This window comes from Mus pahari, chromosome 21 (genome assembly GCF_900095145.1).
Source record: "Mus pahari chromosome 21, PAHARI_EIJ_v1.1, whole genome shotgun sequence".
NCBI classification, from domain to species: Eukaryota; Metazoa; Chordata; class Mammalia; order Rodentia; family Muridae; genus Mus; species Mus pahari.
In genome coordinates, this window is record NC_034610.1 from 29,016,168 (window position 1) to 29,027,848 (window position 11,681).

An 11,681-nucleotide genomic window follows, 5' to 3' on the forward strand; every position below is an offset into this window, starting at 1 on the left:
GGTTGTGAGCCACCATGTGGTTGCTGGGATTTGAACTCAGGACCTTTGGAAGAGCAGTCAGCACTCTTAACCGCTGAGCCATCTCACCAGCCCCCAGCACACTAGTTTTTTTTTTTTTTTTTTCATTGTTCTGGCAGAATATTTGACAGTAACATCTTAAATATGTCAGACTTTATTATGCTAATGTTGTTTTGTCAATACAAGAGGACAATTCAGAAACGATGGCCTCGGTGTGATACAAGAGCCAGAAAAGGCTGGCCTAGAGCATCCATCCTCATTTGAACAGATGGACCAGGACGGAAAGGGTCTCCAGTGTGTGCTTTTAGGACTTAGAGAATGTCCCAGATACTCCTCGTTGGAATTCCAGACAGTCTAAAAACAGAAAAGTGTATTAGGGCTTGATTTATAATTGGGAAAATGAGCTGAGGTGAGGTTTCAGAGCCTGGGGGGAGTGGGGGGGGTGAGAACTTGACCTCAGAACTTACTTAGAGCTGCTATGCCCCATACCGTCTGACTGAAAACCCCTGCAGTGGTTTGAATGGGAAATGTCCCCCATTGGCTCAGGCATCTGAATGCTTGGTCTCCAGTTGTTAGCATTTTGGGTAGGTTTAGGAGGTGTGGCCTTGCGTTACTAGGAGGGGCCTCTAGAGGAGACAGCCTTACTCACTCTGTAGTTCACTCTAGATCAGGCTGGCTTCCAAATCAGAGATTCTCCTGCCTTTGTCTTCTGAACGCTGGGATTAAAGGTGCTATGCCACCAAGCCTGGCTGATGCCCATTCACCCTCCCCCCACTTCTGATTATTTATACACATGATTTCTGGCATCATGGGTAGGGCAAGTTACAGGAGTGGGAGCTGCCTCCTCTACATGTTACAGATGGCTGGGACATCCCCAGCTGTGTGGGCCAATCAGGAAGAACGTAAGTAAGATAGGAAGATGGCTCCTGCAGAGAAAGCAGCTCTTCCACCAGCCTCTCCTCCCGGCCCCAGCATCCTGAGACAGGGCAGGACCTCATGGATTTTGTTCATTGTTTAAGAAATTCATACTCCACACAGAGAACTCAGGGCAAGCTCCAGACAGTTTTGTAACGAAGGAAGGGAAGAGAGAGATGCCCGGTCCTCACTCTCAGACGTCTTACCAACTGCCTTGAATATCCCCGGGTGCTCCTAGAGGAAGGCAGTTGCTGGAAACATTTGAGAGGTTTGATTATTTTAGTGTTGCTTTGTTGTAATATGGTAATACTTTACTGGGATAAACTCTGGCTGACCTGCCCAGAGGATATGAGCTCCAAAACACTTAGGGTTTTCATTTGGTCAGAGGAGGCATCTTCACTTTTTGAATCGCAAATCCAGTGGGAAGATTGGGTTTCTGGTACTCATTGTGCTTATGGGGTGAGGGCTGTGTCTCTCTCTATTCCAATTTTTTTTTTTTTGTCTCAAAAGAAATAAATGTATTCCTAAAACTTAAGTCCAAGATGTGTGGGTAAAGCTGTGCGAGAAAGCTCCAGAGAGAAAAATAGCTGGATCGCCTTCTTTCTCCGTTGAAAACCTTGAATTTCAAAATTACCTTTCTCCCTGAACCGGACACCAGCGGACGTCATCTGGGTCCATTCACCCCTTCTCATCCTGCCCTGAGTGGAGTGTAAATCCTGGCTTCAGTGGTCCTGTGAGAGTCCCAGGGAAAGGAGGTACTGACTAAGGATGATTGATAGGGAGAGTTAGTGAGACGCTCTTCTCAGTATGTGGAACCAGTGCATATGCTGCTCCGGTTTTGTGGTTGGGGGTGGGGGGTGGGGAGAGAAAAGCACATGCTGGTATTGGTTTTGGAGGGGTGATTGAGTGGCTAAGAGAATGCACTGCTTTTGCAAAGGAGCCAAGTTTGGCTCCAAGCACCCATGCAGGGGGCTGCTCACAACCACCCTGAACTCTAGTTTCAGGGGATCTGAAGCCTCGGGGGACCTGAAGGCACCTACACTCATACATACATTATACCCAGACACACATGCGTGATTTTGAGAAAAGGTTAAGGCACATGCTAATAAATAAATGTATGAGCTAGGCATAGTGGTCTACGTCTTTAATTCTAGTACTTGGGCAGGTAGATAGATCTCTTAAGTTTGAGGCCAGCCTGGTCTATCTATGAAATCATTCCAGGCCAGCCAGGGCTACATAAAAACAAAACAAACCAAAAAATTAAAGAAGGAGGAGGAAGAAGAAGAAGATGGGAACAGTTGTTTGTTTAGAGTTTACAATTAACCTATTGTTTATAGCATTAAAAGTGGGTTTTATTAAGCACATGTGGACAGCAAAGACAGGTGACCTCTGGCTTTAGTAGAAGACCTTACTAAACTGGAGCATTTGGGGAAGATATGCCCTAGCAAACCCAGCCTCGGTGCACTCGTGTGTGTGCGTGTGTGTGCATGCGTGCGCGCGCGTGCGTGTGCATGCATGCATGCGTGTGTGTGTGTGTGTGTGTGTGTATGTGTGTGCATGTATGTGCATGCGCGTGTGTGTGTGGGTGTGTGCGTGGGTGAGTGCATGCTCACAGATCTATCAGTGCATCCTTCCTGAGATTTCTGTCTAATTTCTTTTGGTGCTTGCAGTGTCTCATGGAGCCTAGGCTGGTTTTGAACCCCTAATTCTCCTGCCTCATCCCCCACTCCCAAGCACCCTAGATTACAGGTTCGTACCATCACCCCTAGCACATCAAAACAAAGCCAAAGATTCTTTCAATTACCATGCACTCACCATAACATGTGCTTCTGCCTCCCCGTTCCCCTGCCCTTCAGACTGCTAACTCAATCCGATCCAACCCTGGCCCAGCCCTGTGCTATCCAGTTTAAAACGTGCTAGTGTTTGTTCATTCGTTTTTTTGTTTTTTGTTTTTGGTTTTGTTTTGTTTTTTCTGATGAGCCTGTGGAGACACCGCCTCTCCTCTAACTTTATGTTTCATTTAAAATTCCCATCTTTCATATTTTGGTAAGTGAACTCTTGAAGCGGAACTGTAATCCGAGCATCTTGTCTAATAACTGGACTCAGCATGGGCATTTTGAAGCTGACTGACTGCTCTGTCTGCAGTGTCGTGCATGGAGTTACTTCAGAGGAAATGCAAGCAGGGGAAGGGCTTTGCTGGGAATAGAGAATAGCACGGTAAAATCGGTACATACACGACGTCTAAAGGTCACAGAACTTTCCAGAAAGAGCAGTACCTCTTTGTCCGGAGCTATCCATTGTCTCATGAGCAGTAGTGACAGCATGGGGCTAGCTGAGTTTTGTGACTGGCCCCCTCTTCTCTTTTTCTTTTCTGTGTGTATGCATGTGCACATGTGCACGGCAGATATGTGGAGGTCAGGGGACAGCCAGTCCTCAGTCACCTTTCACCTTCTGTCTGAGACAGGGCCTCTCATTGTCCTGGAATGTCACCAAGTGGCCAGGCTAGCTGGCCCGTGAACTCCAAGCATCTCCGTGTCTCCATTTCCTATCTTGGCGTTTCTGGGATTACAGACACGTGTCACCACACCTGACTTTTCACATAGGGTCTGGGGATCTAAACAAGTTCAGGTCTTAGGTTAGAAGGCAAGTTCTTTACAGACCAACCATCTAACTCCCTTCCCTGTGTCCTCTGTTCTCACACAGTCCTTTCTAGGAGAACCCTCAGCTCTATCTACCTCCTTGATAAAGCCCTGGGCACCCCAGCCTGGAGCTATCTACTGCTATCACTTGCTCTGCATAATTGCTTCATGGTGCTTTTTTTTTTTTTTTTATGTATATGAGTAGTGTAGCTGCCTTTAGACACACCAGAAGAGGGCATCAGATCCCATTACAGATGGTTGTGAGCCATGTAGTTGCTGGGAATTGAACTCAGGACCTCTGGAAGAGCAGTCAGTTTGTGGCACTTTTTATAGCTGCCACTTAGTAATTGTGTTTGATCATCAGTTTTGAAGGATGGAGACATGTTAAGAGTACGCACTGGCTGTTCTTCCAGAGGACCCAGGTTTGATTCCCAGCACCCATCTCTGCCTCCAGTTCCAGGGAATCTGATGTCCTCTTCTGTCCTTCTTGGGCATTGCATGTATACATCGCACAGACATGTACATATACATAGATGCAGGCAAAACACCTATATATGTACAAGTTTGAAGCTCTAACATAAGGACACCTTACTATTTATAAAGTTCAGTTATTTTTCCTAACCTGTATCTAGTCACAAAGAAATGTGGTTTTATTTGTTTAGTTTTAAATGTTTTTAAAAAGCTGAGTTGGATCTTATAGTTTTTAAAATAAATGTACTTACTTTAGGTAAGTGAGTGTTTTGCACACATGTATTTATGTGCACTGTGTCTGCCTTGTACCCTCCTGGAAGAGGACATCAGACCGGAGCTGGAGTTCTGGATGGTTGTAAGTCCCCCATGTGGGAAGCAAACATGGGCCTCTGTAAGAGCAGCCAGTGTTCTTAGCCCTAAGTCATCTCTCCAGCTCCATCCCTTTCTTTTAAATTTAACATTTATTGGTGTGTGCTGGTACATGTATATGCATGAGTGCTGTGGCACACACATGGAGGTCAAAGGATCATTTGTGAGGAATTGAGTCTCCTTCTACCAGAGATCAAACTCAGGCCATCCGACTTGGCCGCAAGAGCTATGTGTTCTACAGAGCCAACTTTCCAGCCCAAGGAAGGGTTGGGCCTTACTAAAAGGCATTTTTAACAGATTTAGGAATAGCTGTTAGTAGAAAGAGAGATGCTCAAGGAATACATCCAAGAGTGTGGGTGTGGGCTTTTAAAAAACCAGAGTCATTGAGATACTATTTTATAGTCACACACACACACACACACACACACACACACACACACACACACACGCACACACACGCACACACACACATTTACTTACTTACTTCTAGGACCAGGGATGATAGATTTCTTCCCTAGTTTATCAGCATCCTGCATCTCCAGCCCCCAGCATCACAAGAATAAGATGGAAGGGACAAAGTTTAATTTCTGTGCTACGCTACTATGTAAGCTCAGTTTGCTGAGACCCACCCAATGCTTCATTGAAGTTTCTGAAACAGGCTCTTAAATAGCTAATGGACAGAGGGATGAGTGCACGAACTGTGCACACACTTCATATGCAAGGGTCAGTCTTTTGGTATTCCATATGGTCACTCTCATCTTCATCATGGAACCTCCCTCTTCTGTATTTCTCCATTTCATAGTTTATACACTGGAAGTCAAGGCATTGCTTTTAACTTGCACTGGGGGTGGGGTGGGGGGCAGTATGTGACTGATCTCACGTTTTCGTGGCTTTGTCTCCCTCCCCATCCCCCAGCTCCCACAGAAGAATGGTCAGCTGTCCGCTGTCAATGGCGTAGCTGAACAAGAAGATGTCCACGTCCAAGAGGAAAACCAGGATGGGCAAGAGGAAGAAGTCATTGTTGAAGATGGTAAGCTGCCCTTGCAGGCCAGGCTGGCTTTGGCAGGACACTGGGAGCTGGAGGGCAGACTGTACTTGCAGTGAACCGTGAACCGGGTTGTCACATGCTGTCAACAGAAAAACACTGTCGTACTGTACTGCCTCACGGTGCGTGATGCCAACGACACAGTCAGCTTGTCTCAAAAGGAGATGTTAAATATGCAGTCTGGGTAGCCCCTGTGCGGGGTGGGGGGGGGGAGCTACCATCACACTCTCTTCAACGTTCTTCTCTTGGAGTTTGTTTGTTTGTTTGTTTGTTTAAATCATTGTCCCTCATTCTCGAGTGATGCTGTCAGGTGTGAATTCTCATTAGAAAGACTAAGATGTTTGCTTTATAAAAGCGAGGGTCCAACACCTGGTCCAACTAAAAATGAAAGTGACAGTCCAGCATCATTCCAAGGAAGCCTGTGTCACACGCACAGATAATCTGGTGTACATGTATCTCCGTCCCTGAGCTGTGATCAGGGAAATCACATCTAGATCTTGTGGCATCTAGCTCTTGAGTGCAGTGGGGAAGAAGGGACAATGAGCTGGTGCATCTTTAGCCAAAGTGTTGCTTCCATGTTAGTTCACGGGGCAGTAGTGCCGGGGTCATTTGCCATTCAATTCAAGATATAGAGGAGCCATTGAGATGCTGGGCGGGTACAGATGCCACTAAGTCTGAGTTGAGTTTCCAGGACTTGCATGATAGAAGAAGAGAAGTGGTTCCTGAAAGTCGTCCTCTGCCCTATACACACACACTTAAAACATACATATATACATACATATATACACATATATATATATACATAAATGTAGTTTTTAACGGGTATATTCAATGTAGTAACTTGGCTCCTCTATGTAATATAAATAAGGCACAGATGAAAGCACTGGGCATTGCCCCGCTGCACACATAAGATCCTCTGCACACATGGAACCCGTTTCTCCCCTCCCATACCCCCACAGTGCTGTGTCAAGCCGGGAGCTGCTTTGAAGTTGGTGGGAAGAACTGATCTTTATATATCACCACAGTCACCATATAAAGTTAGAAATGCATACATCGTCTCACAGACGAAGTATTTCCCTGACCGAGTGTGAGACTTTCTTTTTTTTTTTTTTTTTTTTTTTTTTGTGAGACTTTCAAATAATACCCACCAGACAGCTGGCATGGACCCAAATCAAATTCCCGAGGATAATCCTTTGTCCTCTCCACGTTCATTTCTGAGTAGAGCCAGACAGTGGCTGTTTGTGTTTGTGTGTGTGCCGGTGTGTGTGTGCATGTGTGGGAGCCAGAGGACAAGCTCAGGCACCAGTACTCAGGGGCCATCTGGTTTTTTTTTTGAGACAGAATCTCTCAGTGGCCAAAGCTTTTCTAAAAGGCTTGGCTGTTAGAGCAGCAATCTACAGGGACCTGCCTCTCTTGCACTGAGAGACCACGCTCAGGCCCCCGTGGCCTGGCTCTCCTCTCTGCCTCTCTTGCACTGAGAGACCACACTCATGCCAAAGTGGCCTGGCTCCCTTCATGGGCTCTGGGGACAAACTTTACTGCCTGAGCCATCTCTACAGCTCTCCAATGAATTATTATTATTTTTCATCCCATTGAAGTCACTGTGGCTCAGGTCTGAGACCATTTAGTTGGGTTTTCGTTTTGGTTTGGTTTTGGGTTTTTCGAGACAGGGTTTCTCTGTGTAGCCCTGGCTGCCCTGGAACTCACTCTGTAGGTCAGGCTGGCCTTGAACTCAGAAATCCGCCTGCCTCTGCTTCCCAAGTGCTGGGATTAAAGGCGTGCGCCACCACGCCGGGCTTAGTTGGGTTTTCTACTTCTGATTCTACCCAACAGGGAACATGAGGAGGCAGTCAGTAGAAGATAAATGAAATAAAACATAAGGCTAAGAAGAGGCTGCTTGATGATTACCTAAGAATTTTGCAAGAGATGGGAGCTGCTCAGAGTTCAGGTGGTGCAACTCCCTGAGGTCAAGGGTACCACTGACACCTGGAGAAGCTGGAATCAGATGTCACCATAAGGCCTAGGGGATGAAGCCCAGTGTTCGTAGCACTTTTTATCCACAGTGTGCAAGGCCCAGGTTTTATGCACAGCACTGTAAGAAATGAGATGGGGTTTTAGCAGAACCTAGAATATCCAGAGCCAGCGCTTGATGTCTGTCCACTTGCCTGTGGTGTCAGGTTAGAAGTCAGGGTTCTGTAGATTCTAGACAAGTGCCAGTGTCTACCTTTGTCTTAGTGAGACTCTCCATTGCTGTGAAGAGTCACCCTGACCAAGGCAACTCTTATAAATGAGAACATTTAAATGGGGCTGGCTTACAGTTCCAGAAGTCTAGTCCACGATCATCGTGGCAGGAAGCCTGGTGGTGCGCAGGCAGACATGGTGCTGGAGAAGGAGCTGAGAGTTCTATATCTTAATGTGAAGACAAACAGAAGGAAACTTTGTCTTCCTCAGATAGCCAGGAAGAGGTTCTCTTCTGAACTGTGTGGAGTTTGAGTATAGAACTTAAAGCCCATTCCCACAGCGACACACTTCCACCAACAAGGCCGCACCCACTCTAACAAGGCCACACCTCCAAATAGTGCCACGTCCCATGGGCCAAGCATATTCCAATCACCACAGCCTCCCTAAACTTCATCCTCATTGTCAGTAGTTATGGCGATGTCTGCGGGCTAGGCACTGTTCTAGGAACTCAAACCTAGGTTATTAGTATTCTGAACTGACAATTAACCACTGCACTGTCCCCATGCGGGGCACATAGGCACATATAGAAGCTGCTGGGGGAAAAGTGTGTCACCAGAGGATTCCTTCGAGCTTCATCTGCTGATCACTTGGCTGCATGTGGCCCAGGATAGCTGAGAATGTGACTCAGCACAAGATCACAAGCTTACTTAAAACATCATGAGGGATTTGTGTGTGTGTGTGTGTGTGTGTGTGTGTGTGTGTGTGACTTGATTTCATGTTTCTCAAGTGTGAATTTTATAGACGACAACATTGGGTTGAAGTGTCAAAGTCTGAATGGAAACCCAGAGAGAAAAAACTGGGGCCAATTAAAAAGGAGCCAAATCACTATGGTTTGTGGAGAATTTTGTGGACAATTTGAGATCTTTGAAATGGGGCAGAAAAAGACAGTCTGAGTGAGGTGTTTTGTCTTCTTTGCTGCGAGTGTGTGAGGATGTGTGTTCACATACTCACTTATCCGTGAGTGTGCAGAAGTCTGAGTGTGCTTGTCGTGGTCAGGGGGCAACTTGGCAGGAAGTGGCTCTCTTTCCTACCATGTTGGCTCTGGGGATTGAGCTCAGGTTAACAGGTTTGGTGAGAGGCACCAGAACCGGGCCATCTTGCCACCCACCCTGACTCTGACTCTTCTAATTTTTAATTACTTAGTGTGTGCATGTATGTGTGCATGCGCGTGTGCACACAAGTCAGTTTTCACCTTCTATTGTATGAAATCCAATGATTGACTTCAAGTCTTTACCCACTGTGCAGTATTGCAAGTCCATGAGTGATTTTTCTTTCTTTTCTTATTTATTTAGATTTTTTTTTTTTTTTTTTTTTTTTTAGATTTATTAAGTACACACAGTGTTCTGCCTGCATTTATGCCTGAAATCCAGGAGAGGGCACTAGTCCTCATTACAGGTGGTTGTGAGCCACCATGTGGTTGCTGGGATTTGAACTCATGACCTCTGGAAGAGCAGACAGTGCTCTTAACCTCTGAGCCATCTCTCCAGCCCCCACGAGTGATTTTCAATGTGTAGGCTAGATATATTTGGGGTCGGGGCTGGGCGTACATCCCATGAGATCCTGGAGAGCATGGTGTCCCTTGTCGTCTGTGACTTGCCTCCTGGAGAGCATGGTGTCCCTTGTCGTCTGTGACTTGCCTCGTGGAGAGCATGGTGTCCCTTGTCGTCTGTGACTTGCCTCCTGGAGGCTTCCGGTTTGCTGTTTTCTTTCCCCCAGATGTGGTTTCTCAGACATTTCAGCACATGGCTAAACACCAGCTTCTATGAAAAGTCATCCTGTCCCCCCACCTGTGACTGCATTGCATGGCTTCCCTGAGCAAACCCAGGCGGTTAACCATGGCTGGGCTGGGAAGCCTGGGCACACACCAAATGCCGAGTACTGGGAGAGTGGAGAGGAACAGACTGTCCTTCAGAAGACCCTGAGGAAAGCCCAGCTGCTAGGAACTGTAGCCATCCTCTGCGAGGACTGCAGAGGCCGCTGTTTTTTGTGTACTGGCTGGTTTTGTGTGTCAACTCGACACAGGCTGGAGTTATCCCAGAGAAAGGAGCCTCCCTTGAGGAAATGCCTCCATGAGATCCAGCTGTAAGGCATTTTCTCAATTAGTGATCAAGTGGGGAGGGCTCATTGTGGGTGGTGCCATCCCTGGGCTGTAGTCCTGGGTTCTATAAGAAAGCAAGCTGAGCAAGCCAGTAAAGAACATCCCTCCATGGCCTCTGTGTCAGCTCCTGCTTCCTGACCTGCTTGAGTTCCAGTCCTTACTTTCTTTGGTGATGAACAGCAATTTGTAAGTGTAAGCTGCATAAACCTTGTCATCCCCAACTTGCTTCTTGGTCATGATGTTTGTGCAGGAATAGAAACCCTGACTAAGACCGCCATTATGAGACTTTGTCCGGAGGCCCAACCTATAGGCAGAAGTGCTATTCCCTGCTTCCTTTTATCTTTATCTTTTCTGCCTGGCCATCAGAATTCACAGCCTGGCTGTGTTAATGCAGATGGAACCCTCACGTTAACCCTCGTGTGTGTGTGTGTGTGTGTGTGTGTGTGTGTGTGTGTGTAGAAGTCAGAAGACAACTTTTGGGAGTTGCTTCTGCCTTAGGAGTTCTAGTGATTAAACATGGGTCATCAGGCTTCACGACCGGGGCCTTGACCCCTGAGGCATCTCACTGGCCTGTTTGATGCCTTTAGGAAAAATTATATATACATACGTGCTCAAGCACATGCATGCGTGTGGAGGCCAGGCGAGACCATCTTGCCTCCTCCCCACACCTTGTTTTTAGAGATTGGATCCCTCACAGCAGCAAAGCTCATGGTTTTCACCAGCCAGCTTCTGTCTTCTGACCTCCCAGCTGAGCCTGGCTTTCACATGGCTTCTGGGGATTCAAATTCCCATCCTCTTGCTTCCACAGCAAGTGCTTTTACTTAACCCTTTGATTCAAGGAGCCTTCTTGCCAAATGGTATCTTTAAAAGCAGGTGCTATTTATGAGGCTATGGGCGTAGCTCGGTGATAGAATATTTGTATAGCATGCTCAGGGCTCTGGGATTGACTCCCAGCACCACTAAAAGGCGGAAGAGAAATGACATGTGGGTATGGTAATTTATACCTGCCTATAATGCCAGAATTTGGGAGGCTGAGGCAGAAGGATTGCTTCAAAGTTCAAGGCCAGCCTGGGCTACATAGTAAGTTCCAGGGCACTTCTGATACCAATTTTCTCTAGTTGATCTCACTGTTGTAGTAAAATACGAGCAGTTTAAGACAGGGTTTACTCTGGCTTCCAGTTCAAGGTAAAGTCCCCCCACAGCAGACATCACGTGAGCTTGCCGTGGCTGCTCACATAGCGCCTGCAGTCAGGAAGAAGAGAGCAATGAACACAGTGCTCAGTTAGCTTTTTCTTTTAGAGCAGACCAGGATGCAAGCACGGGCAATGGCGCCCACTTTTAGGGTGGGTCTTGCATCTCACTTAACCTACTGAAGATAACCCTTCTTAGGCAAGGTCAGTGGCCTAGATAAGGCTGACCTAATCTAGGAAAATCTTTCTAGGGGTGCCTGGAGGCTGAATCCTAGGTAATTCTAGCTCCTGCTGACTTAACAACTTAAGAAGTCGCTGACAATATTTTTATACAGACAGAAGTGAAATTTTTCCCATTATGACTTGCTTGCCTTTTCTGAAATTAAGAAATATCAGCCGGGCATGGTGGCGCATGCCTTTAATCCCAGCACTTGGGAGGCAGAGGCAGGTGGATTTCTGAGTTCGAGGACAGCCAGGGCTATACAGAGAAACCCTGTCTTTTTGGGGGGATATATATATATATATATATATACAGTTTTTCTTTAAAAAATACTGTAGTCTGAGGAGATAGCTTAGCAAGTAAGAACATGTGTGTAAGGACCTAAGTTCAATTTCCTCCAAACTCACTTAAAATGTTGGGCATGGCTATGGGTGTGCATATTCCTGTAACCCCAGGACTTTGGGGCTCAGAGGGA

General features: G+C 46.6%; 1 protein-coding gene across 1 annotated transcript in view; it reads left to right on the top strand.

The window, feature by feature from the left end:
- Akap12 (A-kinase anchoring protein 12) overlaps positions 1 to 11,681 on the top strand; it is a 92,902-nt gene that overhangs the window by 41,696 nt on the left and 39,525 nt on the right. The window contains exon 2 of the mRNA XM_021221066.1: positions 5,328 to 5,442. Within this exon, the coding sequence (XP_021076725.1) occupies positions 5,328 to 5,442 (115 nt within the window). The remainder of the gene's footprint in view (positions 1 to 5,327; positions 5,443 to 11,681) is intronic.